The sequence below is a fragment of the Macaca mulatta genome, chromosome 13 (genome assembly GCF_049350105.2).
Source record: "Macaca mulatta isolate MMU2019108-1 chromosome 13, T2T-MMU8v2.0, whole genome shotgun sequence".
NCBI lineage: Eukaryota > Metazoa > Chordata > Mammalia > Primates > Cercopithecidae > Macaca > Macaca mulatta.
In genome coordinates, this window is record NC_133418.1 from 23,520,928 (window position 1) to 23,539,504 (window position 18,577).

Here is an 18,577-nt window from a genome sequence, read left to right on the forward strand (position 1 = left end):
TACTATAGGCATACAAATATGTTTCTTATTGACCTTCTTTCTTTGAGTGATCGGTTTGAAAACAGTATATAATATTATTATAGCATGGCTCACTTATAACTAGGTTTTCCATTGTGAAAAATGCCAAGAGAGTCCTACTAGTTTTGTTTACATGAAGTGACAAAGATTTGTTGTTGTTGTTTTTCCCATTAGGTAGGGGGACAACTGTTGGCACATCTTGGTAGCTCCAGTGAGTTTACGGTTCCTTTATGTATATTTTATATATGAGAAAGTACTCCCTGGCAACTTGCCGTACCTACCCAGTGTTTCTGTATAAGCTTCTCTCTGACGAGGAGACAAGACTCAGATTGGATAAGCTTTTAAGGGAGTGATATTTTCTCTGTGTGTGTTTTTTTGAAGGAGGTAAAATGAAAGCTGAATTTAAGCATTGTTTGTGCCCTACATAGGGTGAATGAACAGCTAGAACTAAGCAAACTCACCAGAATCTTCCCTAGGAAAGGATTAGTGAAAGTAAGGACACTGATCTCTCTTAGGCTCTTCTGCACTGGCAGCCGAAAAGTCTTTGCAGGGATCCTTGACCCTGGTCTGTATCCTGTGTTTTGCCGTAGAATAGAGTGCAGTTTTCATAGACCTAGATTTTTTGAATTAGAGTGCTTTATCCTAAACAGTTTAAACTGAAGAGGTGGAGAAACTGTTGTGTTTCAACACAATAAGTACAGTAATTTCCTCTTACACATGGGGGATGCATTTCAAGACCCCTAGTGAATGCCTGAAAACATGAATAGTGCTGAACTCTATGTGTACAGTAATTTTTAAAAATACATATATATCTATAATAAAATTTAATGCATAAGTTAGGCACAATAAGAGATTAATAATAGCTAATGGTAAAGTAGATCAATTGTAACAATATACTGTAATAAAAGTTATGTGAATGTGATCTCACAAAGTATCATGTACTATAGTCACCCTACTTTCTGCACTGATGTGAGATAATAAAATGGCTATGTGATAAGTGAGGCGAATGTAGTAGACATTGCCATGTAGTCTTAGGCTACTATTGACCTTCTATTTGACTGTATGTCAGAAAGAAGATCATCTGCTTCACATTATCTTGGATCCGTGAGCCATGATAATATCGTTGGTTGGATGTTAGGAACAGATTATGTCAGTGACTAAACCACCAATGTCATATTATGAAATATATATTTGGTCTTCAACCCCATTTTCTGTCATACAACTCCTAAAATCCTCAGAATTTCCAACATGATGTCATTTGTATGCTAATGATTGACTCATGGCAGGCAGCTTCCAGATGGCTTCAGGGTGGGGCCCATCATCAGAGAGATCAGGGTGTGAATAGAGGGTTGGGACTTTGAGCCCCACCCCTCACCTCCTGGGATGTGAGAGGGGCTGAATGTTCAATAATCAGTCATGTGTATGTAATGAAGCTTTCATAAAATCCCAAAAGGATTGGATTTGGAGAGCATCGGGATAGCTGTATTCAGCTACCTGGAAACTCTCCAATACATGGAGGTGTATGGAGAATACGTGGATGTTCCCAGAGAGTGAGTGCCCTGGGAGGACATGGAAGCATGTTACTTTCCCCCCATATCTTGCACTATGCATCTCTTTATCTGTATCCTTGAATATTCTTTATAAGAAACTGGTAAATGTGTTTCAATGAGTTCTCTGAGCCACTCTAGTAAATTAATCAAAGCAAAGAGGGGGTCCTGGGAAACCCAACTTGAAGTCCACCTGGAAGTTGATTGGAAGTTCTGGAGGCCCAGACTTGTGATTGCTGTGGGGGAATAGCCTTGTGGTACTGAGCCCTCAACCTGTGGGATCTGACACAATCCCCAAGTAGATAGTGTCAGAATTAGAGGGCACCCATTTGGTGTCTGCCACGGAATTGTTTGCTTGTTGCTGGGGAAATATACACATTTGGTCACAGAAATCTTCTGTGTTGATGATTGTTGTTGTGGTGTGAGGGAAGAGGAACATTATATTGAATATGTGTTTTCTACACATACAGCAGATAAGGGGGACTACTGTGTACTCTGTTCTAGCTGCTCCTGGTTCATTTGTCCAGAAATCATGTTCTTTGACACTGTCTGCTCATTATATTGATTCTACTAATGATGCCATTTTCTGTCAGTCTGATATGATTCTGTTAGAATTATGACTATTTTATACTGCAATTCACTTGTAACAAATTTTGATAATATATTCTTCTTCGCATTTGATAAGTATATGCTAAGCACATAAGAAAGGAAATAAGAGTTCTTAATTCATTAGTTACCTACAAATAGTATAACTAATAATTTTAGTATAACCTCCAAGTATGTTTCTAAAGTACTGCTTTGTAACAAATCGTGAGAGTCTCTGTAATAAAGCATCAAAGTCTTACACTTTTTTTCCTACAAGGTCTAAAGCATGTACAAAGTTCATGATTTCTTGTTTTTTCTTTTGAGATGAAGTCTCACCCTGTCACCCAGGCTGGAGTGGAATGGCACAATCTTGGCTCACTGCAACCTCCACCTCCTGGGTTCAAGCGATTCTCCTGTCTCAGCCTCCCGAGGAGCTGGGATTACACACGTGTGCTACCACACTAGGCTATTTTTTTTGTATTTTTGTTGAGACGGGGTTTTACCATGTTTGGTCAGGCTGGTCTCAAACTTCTGACCTCAAGTGATCCACCTGCTGTGGCCTCCCAATATGCTGAGATCACAGGCATGAACTACTGTGCCCGGCCTGCGTGATTTTTTTTTTTTTTTAATAAAGAGTCTTGCTATGTTGCCCAGGCTGTTCTCAAACTCCTGGGCTTCTCAAGTGATACTTCTGCCTCAGCCTTCTGAGTAGCTGAGATTATAGGAACCAACCACTGCGTATACACACATACACACGCACACACACACACACTGAGTATGTGCCCAATAATGGGATTCTGGTTCTGGATCCTTGAGGAATCACCACACTGTCTTCCACAATGGTTGAACTAATTGACACTCCCACCAACATTGTAAAAGCATTCCTATTTCTCCACATCTGCTCCAGCATCTGTTGTTTCCACTGCATGAGATGGTATCTCATTGTGGTTTTGACTTGCATTTCTCTAATGATCAGTGATGATGAGCTTTTTTTCAGATGTTTATTGGCTGCATAAATGTGTTCTTTTGAGAAGTGTCTGTTCATATCCTTTGCCCACTTTTTGAGGAGATTGTTTGTTCTTTTCTTGTAAATTTGTTTAAGTTCCTTGTAGATTCTAGATATTAGGCCTTTGTCAGATGGAGAGATTGCAAACATTTTCTCCCATTCTGTAGGTTGCCTGTTCACTCTGATCATAGTATTGGAAGTTGTGGCCAGAGCAGTCAGGCAAGAGAAAGAAATAAACAGTATTCAAATAGGAAGAAAGGAAGTCAAATTGTCTCTGTTTGCAGACGATATGATTGTATATTTAGAAAACAAATTGTCTCAGCCCCAAATCTCTTTCAGCTGATAAGCAACTTCCTCACAGTCTCAGGATCCAAAATCAATGTGCAAAAATCACAAGCATTCCTATACACCAATAATAGAGAGCTAAATCATGAGTGAACCCCCATACACAATTGCTACAAAGAGAATAAAATAGCAAGGAATACAACTCACAAGGGATTTGAAGACCCTCTTCAAGGAGAACTACAAACCACCACTCAAGGAAATAAGAGGACACAAACAAATGGAAAAGCATTCTATACTCGTGGATAGGAAGAATCAGTAATTTGAAAATGGCCATACTACCCAAAGTAATTTGTAGGTTCAATGCTATACCCATCAAGCTACCATTGATTTTCTTCACAGAATTAGAAAAAACTACTTTAAATTTCATATGGAACCAAAAAAAGAACCCATATAGCCAAGACAATCCTAAGCAAAAAGAACAAAGCTGGAGGCATCATGCTACCTGACTTCAAACTATACGACAAGGCTACAGTAATGAAAATAGCATGGTACTGGTACCAAAACAGATATATATAGACCAATGGAACAGAACAGAGGCCTCAGAAATAATGCCATACGTCTACACCCTCTGATCTTTGACAAACCTGACAAAAGCAATGGGGAAATGATTACCTATTTAATAAATGGTGTTGGGAAAACTGGCTAGCCTTATGCAGGAAACTGAAACTGGACTCCTTCCTTACACTTAATACAAAAATTAACTCGAGATGAATTAAAGACTTAAAAGTAAGTTCTAAAAGTATAAAAACCCTAGAAGAAAACCTAGGCAGTACCATTCAGGACATAGGCATGGGCAAATACTTCGTGACTAAAACACCAAAAGCAACGGCAACAAAAGCCAAAATTGACAAATGGGATCTAATTAAACTAAAGAACTTGTATACAGTTTTATTTGGGAGTGTGTGTGGAGTACCTGTGAGTTTTAAAAATGAAGAAAGTAAGTAGTCATGCTTTCCTGACTCTGGTAGACATAGCCTTTTAAGACAGTGATTCTGAGCTGTTATGGTCTTAGAGTTTTCTATACCAATAAAACTTATTGATGACGTGTAACCAAGAGCTTGAATTAAATTAAAAAAAAATCAAAGAGAAATCACCCAAATGCACATTAAAAACCTCTTACCACATATGTGCACATTCATAGATAACATGTAGAACTTGATTTTGTGTATTAAAAACTTGTAGAAAAGTTCAGGCAGTGCACAAAATGACTGCAACTTGGTCTTTGTGAAATCTGTCTATTCACATTGACCCAGTGAGGTATTTCTTGATTTATTATATGATCTCATGATATTCCATGTGGTAACTACAGCATATTATGCTCTCTTCGTGCTGATACCATATCAACTTAAATATGATGACATACCAACATGGATATGCTCATGTGGTTGCTTTTATTGATTTGTACTATATTAGAAATGAAACAGAAGTATTGGAAATCCTAGCAAGCATAGCTGTATCTCTCCCATGGCTGTGCTGATTGCACCTGTTTCCCCCTTAAAGCATGTCTTTTTGACATGTCATAACCCTGAGAAAATCCAGTGTGTGCTTTTCAGAGAATGTCAGTAAGGAGAGGAAATGGCCAATGGTCAAAGTGTTACTTGTCCTCTCGGTTCCTCTTCATGAATGTTAAACTCTAAACTACTCAGGTCACAATTTCGAACCCCTTTGTTGATCCTTATAGATTGTTCCCGGATGTCAAATGACAAATAGGGCCTTGAAGACAAAACACCCTGTAAAGCCATATTGCTCTGTTTTTTTTGGGTGAATGTGTGTATGTGTGTGTGTGTGTGTGTGTGTGTGTGTGTGTATTTTTTCTCTTCTGAAAACTGTAAATAGAATAATTTTCATTACAAATGAAAATATTTTTGTTCCATATTTATTTCCTGTCTCATGGCACTCTTCTCAGATCTAGTAAGGATCTCAACGTGTCTTATTTATATCTGCAAAAAATTATGTCAGTGCTTCATTTTTCATGTCAATTACTGACATGTTTTCAAGTCTTCACAAGTTATTTCTGAAGATATTGGTGCATTGAGGAGAGACAGTGTGATTGTAGTTAAAGAAGTTTTTAAATAGGTTACGTTCAATAACATTTCAGAGCCCGTTTCTCTGGAAGGCATAGAAATAGTGGTTTTATTCATAGTTAAACATAAAATAGCTCCACAAAGTCTTGTGTATATAAAAGTGTTCATATCCTGGAAGATTCTAATTTACTGCTCAGTACTGTCTCCTGGAGAGGAAAATAGGTAAGGTAGATGGGTGAGCCTATGATAATAACTCGTAATATGAAGTGAAAGCATAGAGACAGAATGAGAGACGATAGATACTCAAACGGATGTGAGTGAAGAACAGCTGTGAAACAGAGTGTCTATGGGAGAGAGGAGGCCATGGGGCTGCTTTTGTGAAGAAGGAATTTGTACATGTTAGTCACGTGTCTGACACATTTAACATTTTAATAAAGCAAAACCTTATCTTCACATGTGTCTGTATGGGATTGTACAGATGTCCCAATACAGTGGTGAGAATAATGAAGAAATGAATGTGGAGGTCAAAGAACGAAGTCCACCAATATGGATATTAGATTTATGAATGAAAAAGAGTGTATGTCAAATTGGGCAGGTGTAAACAAAGCATCTAGCTAGGTAATTTGGAGGTTTCTGATGAGGAGACTTGTGGAAAGTCACTTAATGGAAAGCAGAAGTTAGAAGGATGAGGGTGACCCACAGGGTCTCATTTCTTCTCCGTAGAAGTTTTGCACATCAATGATAAGCGCTTCATTCATGTCAGTTAGCATATTGGGATGCTTAATCTAGAAAAAGTTTTTTTTTTTTTTTTCTTTAGGAAAGCTGTGTTTACTAAGGTAGTTATTTCATAAAAGGACCAGAGATACCTCTATGGTATATCATATCAAACTAGCTTTAGGAACAAGGAATCAAATAATGCATTTCTTGAGTACTAAAAGGGTAACTGTCAATAATCTTGGCAATCATGACATATATATATATGTGCATATATATATGTGCATATATATATTTGGTTAGTTAATAATAAAATAAGTCTCTGGTTATTTAGAGATTTTGTTTAACTTATTTACATGGGAATCTGATTATGCATTATTTCTTTGATGTCTATGTTTTTGCAAAAGTGGAAAAAGAGATGGCAAAAGAGCTGAACTGCTGAATCCAGGAAATGTAGGAATATTAGGAGCCTTCATGAGTACAAAGAAAATTATTTTTAAAATTACGACTCTAAGTATAACTGAACTCACTTCAAATGCATTTTAGAATATTTGTGTAAAGGATGATTTGATTTTGGCTGCTCCAGAAACTACTAGAGGAAGGGAAGGGTATAGAATTCAGATAAACCACAGTGACTCATTACTCCTCTTTGTTACTATTGGGAATCAGAGACATAGATTTTGCTGATATTAATTATTCAAATGAAATAAACATGAATATGCATACATTGGCTTTGTTCTTCAAGGAGCTAACTTTTGGATACAATAGCAATTTAATGAAAATTCCTTAGAGAATAACATGATACTTCAGACTATTTTAGAAACAAAAATAATGTTGAATTCATTAATTGACTCCTAAAATGGTTATTGTCAATGAATATTGGAGCTGTTTCTCAATGTAAAAGCTTATTAATATCTAATGCTTGTAGCAGTCTTATTTTGTAGAAGTATGTTAATATTGATAAATGATGATACTTTTTATTGAGGTTTATATATTATACCTTGTTGCCATGAGTGGATGAAAAGACTTTTAGAAGGCTAAACTAGAGGACACAAGAAACACAGGCAATTATTACACCTCATGAGTCTGAGAAATAATGAATACTATCTACTAGAATTCACCAAACATATATCCAAGCTGATCAATTTAGGACACTTCCACTGAGGAGACATGAAGTGTACATTCAGCTGAAGTGTCATTGTAATTGTGTACCTTCTTAGCTATCAGGCAAGTTAAAGAGCATGATGAATGTTTGTAGTATAATGGTATATGTCCTTCTGATCTCTTGAATTAAAGACATGCGAGAGCGTGTACCACCTGCTTTGACATTGATTCCCAGGTGTATCAGTTGCTCCTCTGTTTTTAGACCACATTTGTTTTTATCCCCCAGCATATCCACATTGATACTGACACTGTTTCATTTTAGTTTTAGACATATGACAGATCATATCACGTTTGAAATTGTAAGTGTATATTTCATGAAGCCTGTATTCGTGTTTTCTTCAGTGTATTTCTGTCGTGTTCCAGTCCCAAGACACAAAATATAAAACATAAAGACCTAAACTAATATAGGCAGGAGGATACAGCTTGATGCTAACACTGCATGCATGTATGGATAACTTTATCATATTTACACATGATTGATTATGTGTCCCTTTTGCTTGTCAGTGTCTTCCCAGAAACAACCGGCCTTGAAGGTAATTACACATTCATTTATGTTTTGAACTATTAACTGCATAGTCTGTGAAATATACTTTATGTATTGATTGTTTTGTTTCAAATCCCATTCAGGCTACAAGCGAAAAGAAAGATTCTGCTTCAAATGTAGCCACAGAAACAAAAGATGGAGAAAAATCTGGGACAGGTAATTTTGCAATACACATTTAATGTCATGTTCACTCAGGATAGAAGAGAACTTCCCTTCCCTGAATAAATCGCAGGGGGCTCATTGAAGCTGCACATTCTGATTCAGCAGGCCTGAGATTCTGCATTTGTAATAAGTACTTGGGTGATGCTGATGCTGCTGGTCCTTGGCCATGATCTGAGTAGTAAGATTATACATTTCCCTATATTGAAACTGGCAAGAAGAATCATTGGTGAGCAGTTCAAGACATAACAGACTAAGGGGAAAACATAATTTTGCTTTAAATCTACAGTATGTTTCCATCAAGAGGGAAAGGAGAAAGAGATGAAGTAATAGAAATTATAGGCATCAGATTGTATTGCTAAGACCAGAGGGAAGAGATGATCGTACCAACACATAAACACTGTAGAATGAGAAGTAACAAGACCATTGGTGTAATAATTATTTTCCTCAGAAAAGAGAGATTATGAAGCAGGAAGGAGGGAAAATAAGTTATTTATTTAATTTTGCAGTTTCTGCTGAGGAAACCTGAGTGAACTAACTTCAGAAGAGTTTAGAATATTTGCATAACAGAGGATCTGATTTTGGCAGCTCCAGGAACTACTGCAAACAGGAAAGAGTGCTAAAATTGGGATAATCCACAGTGACTCGTTATTCCTCTTTGTTACTATTAGGCATCAGAGATACTTGTTTTGTTGATATTAGTTATAAAAATGAGATAAACTTAAATATGATGACATTGGCTTCATTTTTCAAGGAGCTAACTTTTGGATAAAATAGCTATTTAATGATAATGCTTTAGAGAAAAGCATGATACTCCAAACAAGACTATTTTCAAAACAAAAATAATGTTGAATTCATCAATTGACTCCTAAAATGGTTATTTTCAATGAATATTGGAGCTGTTTCCAAATGTAAAAGCTTATTATTATCTAATGCTTGTAGCAGTTTTATTTTGTAGAAGTATGTCAAAATTGATAATTGATAATACTTTTTATTGAGGTTTATATATTACTCCTTTCTGTCACAAGTGGATGAAGAAACTTTCAAAAGGCTAAACTAGAGGATACTAGAAACTTAGGCAAATTATTACACCACATGAATGTGAGAAATAATGAATATTATCTACTAGGATTCACCAAACATATACACAAGCTGATCAATTTAGGACACTTCCACTGAAGAGACGTGAAGTGTACTTTCTCAGGAACTGGGCAAGTTAAAGAGCATGATAAATATTTGTAGTCTAATGGTATAAATCTTTCTGATGTCTTTCAAGGAAGACATGCGGTTGCACGTACCACCTGCTTTGACATTAACTCTCAGGTGTATGAGTTGCTCCTCTGATTTTAGATCACATTTGTCCTCACCACTCGGCAAATCCGCATTGATACTGACACTGTTTCATTTTAGTTTTAGACATATGACAAATTATACCACATTTGAAATTGTAAGTGTATATATACACTTACAAAAGGCCTGTATTCCAGTTTTCTTCAGTATATTTCTGTCATGTTCCTGTCCCAAGACACAAAGTAGAAGACATCAAAGCCTGCACTAATACAGGAAGGAGGATACAGCTTGATGCTAACACTGCATGAACGTAGGGATAAATTTACCATATTTACATATGATTGACTATGTATCTCTTTTGTTTTTCAGTGTCTTCTCAGAAACAACCAGTCTTGAAGGTAATTACACTCTCAATTATATTTTGAACTATTAACTGCATGGTCTATGAAATGTAGTTTACTTACTGATTATTTTGTTTTAAATCTCATTCAGGCTACAAGCGAAAAGAAAGATTCTGTTTCAAATATAGCCACAGAAATAAAGGATGGAGAAAAATCTGGGACAGGTAATTTTGCAAAACACATTTAATGTCATGTTCACTCAGGATAGAAGAGAACTTCCCTTCCCTGAATAAATCGCAGGGGGCTCATTGAAGCTGCACATTCTGATTCAGCAGGCCTGAGATTCTGCATTTGTAATAAGTACTTGGGTGATGCTGATGCTGTTGGTCCTTGGCCATGATCTGAGTAGTAAGATTATATCCTTCCCCACAATGAAATTGGCAAGAAAACCACAGGGAAGAAGTGATTGGAAGAACTTATAAACAATGTAGAAAGAGAACTAAGGAGACCTCTGATGTTGTAATTATTTTACTCAAGGAAGGGGATTGTGAGGCAGGAAGGAGGGAAAAGGTGTTAGTTTTGCAATTTTGGGATTTCTGCTGAAGAAAGCTGATGGAACTCACTTCAGATGCATTTGGAATATTTGCATAAAAGAAGATTTGATTTTGGCTGCTCCAGCCAAAACTGCTGGAAGCAGGAAAGAGTGCTAGAATTGGGATGGCCCACAGTGACTCATTACCCCTCTTTGTTACTATTGGGCATCAGAAATATATGTTTTGTTGGTATTAATTGTTCACATAGGGTAAACGTGAATATGCATACATTGGCTTTGTTGCTCAGAGAGCTAACTTTTGGATAAAATGGCAATTTAATGAAAATACTTTAGAGAATAACATGATCCTTCAAACCAGACTATTTTAGAAACAAAAATAATGTTGAATTCGTTAATTGACCCCTAAAATATTTATTTTTAATGAATATTGGAGTGATTTCCAAATGGAAAAGCTTACTCATGTCTAATGGTTTTAGCGGCTTTATTTTGTGTAAGTATATCAGATTTGATAATTTTTTATATATTTTGATTGGGTTTGTATATTATACCTTGTTGCCATGAGTGATTGACAAAACTTTTTGAAGGCTAAACTAGAAAATACAAGAAGTGTAGGCTCATTATTATACCACATGGGTATGAAAAATAATGAATACCATATAACAGGATTCACCAAACATATCCAGCAGATCAATTTGGGATAGTTCCACTGAGGAGTTTTGAAGTGTACATTCATCTAAAGTGTAATTGTCATTGTGTACCTGTTCAATTACCAGGCAAGTCAAAGAACATGATGAATATTTGTAGTATAATGGCTTAAATCCTTCTGATGTTTTGTATGAAAGACATGTGCAATCCTGGCTCACTTCAACTTTCACCTCCCGGGTTCAAGTGATTCTCCTGTCTCAGTCTCCTGAGTAGCTGAGATTATAGGTGTGCGCCACAACACCTGGTAATTGTTGTATTTTTAGTAGACACCGGCTTTCACCATGTTGGCCAGGCTGATCTCGAACTCCTGACCTCAAATGATCCACCCACCTTGGCCTCCCAAAGTGCTAGGATTACAGACGTGACCCACCAAGCCCCGTCTACAGGATATTTTTAAATTTTTAAAATATTTTTTTAAATAAAGATAGAGTCTTTCTGTGTTGCCCAAGCTGGTCTCAAACTCCTGGGCTTCTCAAGTGATACTTCTGCCTCAGCCTTCTGAGTAGCTGAGATTATAGGAACAAGCCATTGTGCTCTTTTATGTTTTTAATATTCTACAGGTTCCAATTGTTGATTTAAAATGCATTTTACTTTTTGTTTGATAGTGCTTCCTCCTGCTAAAGAGTGTTTAAACAGGTATGATTTCACAGATTTTTTAAAGTGATATGTTAACTAAGTGAATAGAGAGAATAGAAACTAGTATCCGTTTAGTGTTCTGCTCTGTGCGAGACACCACATTACATGTACATTTATCATGTCATGTCATCTTCACACAGCTTTACAAACTATTTGTGCTATTATTTATTTTTTTTTTTTACTAATTAGGCAACTCTGGTTTAAAGAGGTTGAAATACTGGCTCATGATTCCACAGTTAACAGGTAGCCAACCCATGATTTGACCATCATCCTGCCTGGCTCTCAAAACACTTATTTTGCCCATAAGTGTGGATGGATAGAGACCTATGTGGCAATGGGATCACGGTACTGATTTACATCAGATCAATTCAGAAAGTCACATTTTGTTACATATTAACTCTCTTTCGAGTGTTATTTAGAAGCCTGTCTACTCCAAAAATTTGTCCAAATATTTTGGAAATGGCAGTAGTAACCATATTACTTATTTTTTTAAAAGGCAGATATCAGTTACCTGTGGCCGCAGGACCCTAAGTTTTTCATTAGCAAGACAAGGCCAGTCCTAGAAAAATATTATCTGACTGTGCATGCAGAATATTTACATATAATTCATGTAATATTAACTGTATTTAGCCTATATTAAAAGGATATTTCTAATTCATTTCTCTACTTACTGCCTACCCACTTTGGTTTTCTCTTTAAGTGAGTACCTTGCCTAGTTCGTTGAAGCTTTTTCTTATTTTCTGGATTCTTTATTTTTCCTTCTATGACATTTTAATATTTTCTTGATTTCTTTTCACTTTCTCTACTGCTTCTCTAAGGGTTTGTGATTTTCTATTATAGTTTTCATTTATGGCAGCTAAATATTCCCCATTTTCCTACAGACAATTTCAGAGGTACACAGAAGTTCAGAATGTTAAGAAATCCTAGAGACTAAACAAAATATCCTCTAGTACTTGAATGCTGGTTTAACATCCTGATCAAGTGGTTGTTCAGATGGAGAACCTGAAACTCAAAGGGAGAAAATTATTTGGATACCGTAAATTGCAGAAGTGAGATTTGCACTCAGGTTTCTTAATTCAAAACCCAGTCTTCTTTGACATCATTCTGTCATTGAGTGATTTTAGTTTTAGAAAGTGGGAGTGGGTCTAGTGAACACAGCGGAAGAGGATGAGCATGGAATGAGCTGTTGAACCCAGTGAAAGTGGGTGAGAATGGAATTTTCAGGGGACAGCCAAAGTTGAAGAGAAACACACACTTAGTTGGATAGAAATGAAGGTTTTAGGGAAAAATCTGAATATTTGGCTTTCTTATAAGTTTGATAAAGATAAGGGAATTGAAAACAGGATGTTGGGAATTATGAAGAAAGATGTATGAGAATAGGACATTCAAGGAGTTCTGAAGGGGTTGCTGCCTTTTTGTTTAACTGGAGGAACTGACAGATTTCAAGGTTTTTATTGAAAAGTATTAAAAGGATTTGAGCCACAGGAAAGAGTCTCTGGAGCAGATAGGAATGTGGTATCATCTTCTTCCATCCCAGCTTACAGAGGGCTTAGAACCCCTCAAGAACTAGGGAGATTGCTTAAGTACATAGATCTGTGAGCCAGGGTGGATGTCTCCTTTTTTCTGCCTCTTTTCTCAATTCTCTCACATACAAGTAGGGTAGGTCAAATGTAGGATTGGCTGGCAAATCAGCAATGAAGCTTCAGGTGGGTAGTCAATAACATGCGTATGCTTGGGGTGGATGACTGAGACTGACTTACTTTCCAGAAGCAGAGGAATAGAGAGCTCCTACTCTCAATTATTATAGCTGGTCTTTTGAGGAATCTGGGCTTTCCTAGGCTGAAGATGTAGATTGGAGATTGCCATGGATCTCTGCAGAAGAGGGATCCAGAAGTGGGAGCCCCTAGGAAGGAAGATATTTAGACAGTGATGAATGGAATGGAGCCGTACGTACGCAGGATGGACTTTTCCAGCAGTCTCTTTCTTGGGTATCTGAGTGTCTATGAAGGTTCTTAAGTTTGCTGGTTTTTGTGAACCTGAATGAGGCAGGATCTGTATAATGCAATAATTGGATGTTAAAATTTTTAATGTTTTAATCTTCTATGAAGAGTATTCCCTATAACAACATAAGAACATGTACATTTGTACTTTGACTTTTGTGCACTCAGCTTTCAAACATTTGCAGTGTTTCAGGGGGCTCCCTGTAGTGTTCTAGGGTAAAGAGAATCAGTGGGCATTCTTTAAGTAACTTAAAAGCGGAAGATCCAAGACTCCTATTTTCCAGTGACAAAGATTAGTCTTTGAATCAGAAATAGTTAACGGGGAAGAGACAGTGCCTTGTTTTAGGTTATCAGGTTTATTCCAGTTCAGTAACAAAAGTTATGTCAGATATCAACTGGATTTTCAGTTTAGCCTTTAGGGTAGATAATTTATAAGGACAAAGTATTGTCTGGCTGTGCCATTATATTGCCTGGTCACTATTTGTTACAGGTTTAAGGGTGAGTCTGCATTGGATATTTCATAGGCTGAGAGAGGTGGAGGCAGAAATAGGTAACTGAAATGTTTTCTAAAACAGAGGCCATATCTTAATTATACCAAGAAATATTATTTAATATACAGATAACTGACCTTCCTCAGACTTTGTTTTACCTTTTTTTTTGGAAGGGACGTGCATATATAGACTGATGGTTTTTGTTTTCTTTTAAGAAATGAACGTGCTCATTTTTGTTGTATCTTTTTCCTCTGTAGGAGTCTCTGTAGACCGGATAATATTGCACAGCCTGTGACAGAGGATGAGTTTGATTTGGAATCTGAGGTAGAGTACTCTCTTGTGAAATCAGTTTTCTCACTCTGAATCTCATTTTATATTATTATCTTCTAAAAGTTAGCTGTTGTCTACCTATCATTGTTTTCTGTTTGTATTATATCTTTTATTAGAGATAACCATTTTAAAGAAATAGGAGGGGTTAATTTTAATTTTTGTTAATTTGGCAAATAAATAGTTGATAAATACTTTGAGTGCTGTGATCTGGAAAAAAATTGCTGGAAAATACATAGTGACAGAAAAATGATGTTTGGGAACGCTTTCCCACAATAGAGCAGATACAAATTTTGGTCTAGGCTTATTGGAGTAAGTGTCTTTACTTTGAGTTGTATATCATATGAGTATGACTAATCATACCTTTGTTTAAATGAATCTTGAATACATCAGATGACTTGTTATAGGAACCAAGGAATCACCCTGTTACACATAGCATATAGTTTCTTTTTATTTCTTGTACACCTATTTTGTCATCATGCCGTATTTTTGCAGAGAGCTATTTATTTTTATTCTTGATTCTATAATTAGACTAAAATAATATTAGAAATTGTGGAAATTTAACTAGGCATGGTATCATGTGCCTGTAGTGCCACCTATTCAAGAGATCAAGCCAGGAAATTCTTGAGCCCAGGAGTACCAGACCAAGCCTGGCAATACAGCAAACCTTCTCCCTAATTTACAAAGTGGTGGGAGATGAGAAATTTCAATTCTGTTCTCACATCGGTATTACAGAGAGTTTACACTGTGTTTTCCAAGCCCTTTTTATTAAGAGTATACTTTAGCTGGGCGCGGTGGCTCCCGCCTTTAATCCCAGCACTTTGGAAGGCCAAAATGGGCGGATCACGAGGTCAGTAGATCGAGACCATCGTGGCTAACATGGTGAAACCCTGTCTCTACTAAAAAAAAAAAAAAATTAGCCGGGCGTGGTGGTGGGCGCCTGTAGTCCTGGCTACACGGGAGGCTGAGGCGGGAGATTGGCGTGAACCCGAGGGGCGGAGCTTGCAGTGAGTCGAGATCGCACCACTGCACTCTAGCGTGGGCGACAGAGCGAGACTCCATCTCAAAAACAAAACAAAACAAAACGAAAACAAAAAAGAGTATACTTTAAACTCTTTATCTAATTGAAGAATATGCATTTTGTTTAAAATAACAGCCTGTTTGATAAGCAGAGACTCTTCATATTCTTAAGGTCAGACTTTAATTTCACAAGGGTTTTGCATTGTAATTAAAAAAATTTCCAGTGAGGGTCTTTGTATCTCATTGTAAATTTCAAATTTCAGAGGCTTTTGTGCTTAGTTATTAAAAAATAACTGTAAAGCTGCTGCATTACTATGAACCACCTGAAGCTAGGAAACCGCTTTGTATGTATCCTGGAGTACCCAGAATAAGGTCTTGCATGTGTGAAACATTTTAATAGTTTTTAATGTGAATCAACAACAGGCAAATGGCTTTTTTTATAATGGAATGTTACAGGTAACATAATATGCATGGCAGATCTCATAATTAAATCTTTTACATTTCTTGAATGTTTTGAATTTATCTTTTCCTCTAATGTTGAGAATGTATTAGCTGAGTTATGTTGATAAAATGTCATAAAAAAGAAAATAAAAATTACAAAAGATGGAAAGGAAATAAGAAAGGTGGATACAGCATGTTTTCTAATATCTTCTAACTGGAAGCTTGGATTAGGATTTTAGATTAAATTTTCTTAAATTTTTAAAGCCCCAACCATGTTCTATTAAATGCATACTTTTCAGGACATACATTACTCTTTCAAAATCAGAACAAAAATTCTTTCTCCAGGTGTTAAGTTGCTGGAACTTTATTTTTATTTTTATTTTTATTTTTTTTTGCTTTCTCTCTCTCAATATTTCTCTGTCTCTGTAGTAAGAATGTTTCAGTTTTCAGGTGAATGATCATGGTTAACTCTTGGGATGTTATTTTATACTAAATAAATTAAACTCTTTATTACCTAAGTATTTACACAAAACACATTGTAGAGTAAATGCTATCCAGTGTTATTAGGCATCTATTGTGAACACAAGCTTTTCTTTTAAGTTCATATTTGATTGACTGGTCATGTCTCTTTTTTTTTTTGTTTGTTCCTCCCTCCTTCACCTTTGTTTAAAAATGATTTACGTCAGTCTGACTTTTTCCTTGCAGACTGCATGTCTTTACTGTCTATTCTGTCATTTCATCTCTGTTTCTATTGTCAGGATACTTAGTTACAGCTTTCTATTTAGTAGGTGTGTGTGGCCTTCATTTATCACTCATTGTTCCATAAGGTGGATGGTTGTTTTGTTCTCTCTTTTTTGGACGGAGCTGAAGTTATACAATAATTTGTTTTTTGCTTTTGACACATGAAATAGAAGCAGCTTGTTCTGTTTCCAATACCAACGCATTTAAATATAGTGCTACTAAAAACTACATTCTCACATTGTCTCCCACAAAATGCAATTTACACAAATACATATTATGTGTATATATTTTGAAAAATAACCTGATTAATTTACCTTTTTATTATTCGTTTTATTCACTAATACTCTAAATTACATATGAGTAAATTTTTGTCCTCGTTTGTTGTTGTTAATAAAAAAACTAATGAATATCAGAGTATTTGTATAATAATCAACTGGGGTTGAAAGAGTAACCTTTTGAGAATATCTGAATCACCAATCATAATCATCACACCACGAGAATACGTAGATAAGTAAGTGGCACACTTGAGGTATGAATCCACATATGAGTGACTTCAATGTCTATACTTTTTGTGTTAGATTGTGTAGTAATGGTGGCAATTATCATTATTTTAACTTGCTTCATGTATTCTTAAACCTATTGTGTTTTTCTTCTAGATTATTTCTAAACCATACATCCCAAAGAGAAGGATTATTTCTCCACAATCTGCAGAAGATGGTAAGCTATTTGAAACCTTCCTATTGTATTATTTACTTATTCTTCATTTCTTTTTCTTTGTCTTTCTTTCTTTCTTTCTTTTTTTCTTTGAAATACAGTCTTACTAGTCTACAGCCCAGGCTGCAGTGCAGTGATGAGACCTTGGCTCACTGCAACTTCCACCTCCTGGGTTCCAGTGATTCTCCTGCCTCAGTCTCCCGAGTAACTGGGATTAGAGGTGTGCACCACCACACCTGGGCCATATTTGTATTTTTAGGAGAGACAGAGTTTCACCATGATGTCCAGGCTTGTCTCAAACTCTTGACCTCAAGTGATCCACCCACCTTGGCCTCCCAAACTGCTAGGATTACAGGTGTGCCCCACCACGCCAGGCCTTCTTGTTTATTATTAGTATCTTTTTTATAAGGATAGATTCTTGCTATGTTGCCCAGGCTGGTCTCAAACTCCTGGGCTTCTCAAGTGATACTTTTGCCTCAGCCTTCTGAGTAGCTGAGATTATAGGAACAAGCCGCTGTGCTCTTTTATGTTTTTAATATTCCTTAGTTTTCTATTGTTGATTTAAAATGCATTTTACTTTTCATTCAATAGTGCTTCCTCCTGCTGAAGAGTGTTTAAACAGGTATGATTTAACAGATTTTTAAAATTGATATGTTTAACTTAGTGAATAGAGAGAATAGAAGCTAGTATCTCTTTAGTGTTCTGCTTTGTGCTAGACAATGTATTACATGCTTAACATTTATCGTATCATGTCTTCTTCACACAGCTTTACAAGCTATTCGTGCTATTATTGCTTTTTTACTAATTAGGCAACTCTGGTTTAAAGAGGTTGAAATACTGGCTCATGATTCCACAGTTAACAGGTAGCCAACCCATGATTTGGCCATCACCCTGCCTGGCTCTTAAATCACTTCTTTTTCCCCTAAGCGTGGATGGATAGAGACCTATGCGGCAATGGGATCACAGTACTGATTCACATCAGATCAGTTCAGAAAGTCACATTTTGTTACATATTAACTCTCTTTAGAGTGTTGTTTTGAAGCCTGTCTACTCCAAAAGTTTGTCCAAATATTTTGGAAATGGCAGTGGTAACCATATTACTTTTTTTTTTTTTTTTAACCATCAAAGTTTTAAAGGCAGGTATCGGTTATCTGTGGCCGCTGGACCCTAAGTTTTTCATAAGAAAGACCAAACCAGTCCTAGAAAAATATT

At 36.3% G+C, this 18,577-nt stretch overlaps 1 protein-coding gene across 1 annotated transcript in view; it reads left to right on the forward strand.

Annotated features, from left to right (window-relative positions):
* The window catches only part of ANKRD36C (ankyrin repeat domain 36C), a 176,876-nt gene that overhangs the window by 19,407 nt on the left and 138,892 nt on the right, over positions 1-18,577 (forward strand). The window contains exons 7-14 of the mRNA XM_077958762.1: positions 7,908-7,936; positions 8,031-8,103; positions 9,766-9,794; positions 9,889-9,961; positions 11,601-11,631; positions 14,380-14,446; positions 17,308-17,368; positions 17,957-17,987. Coding sequence (XP_077814888.1) covers positions 7,908-7,936; positions 8,031-8,103; positions 9,766-9,794; positions 9,889-9,961; positions 11,601-11,631; positions 14,380-14,446; positions 17,308-17,368; positions 17,957-17,987 — 394 coding nt within the window. The remainder of the gene's footprint in view (positions 1-7,907; positions 7,937-8,030; positions 8,104-9,765; positions 9,795-9,888; positions 9,962-11,600; positions 11,632-14,379; positions 14,447-17,307; positions 17,369-17,956; positions 17,988-18,577) is intronic.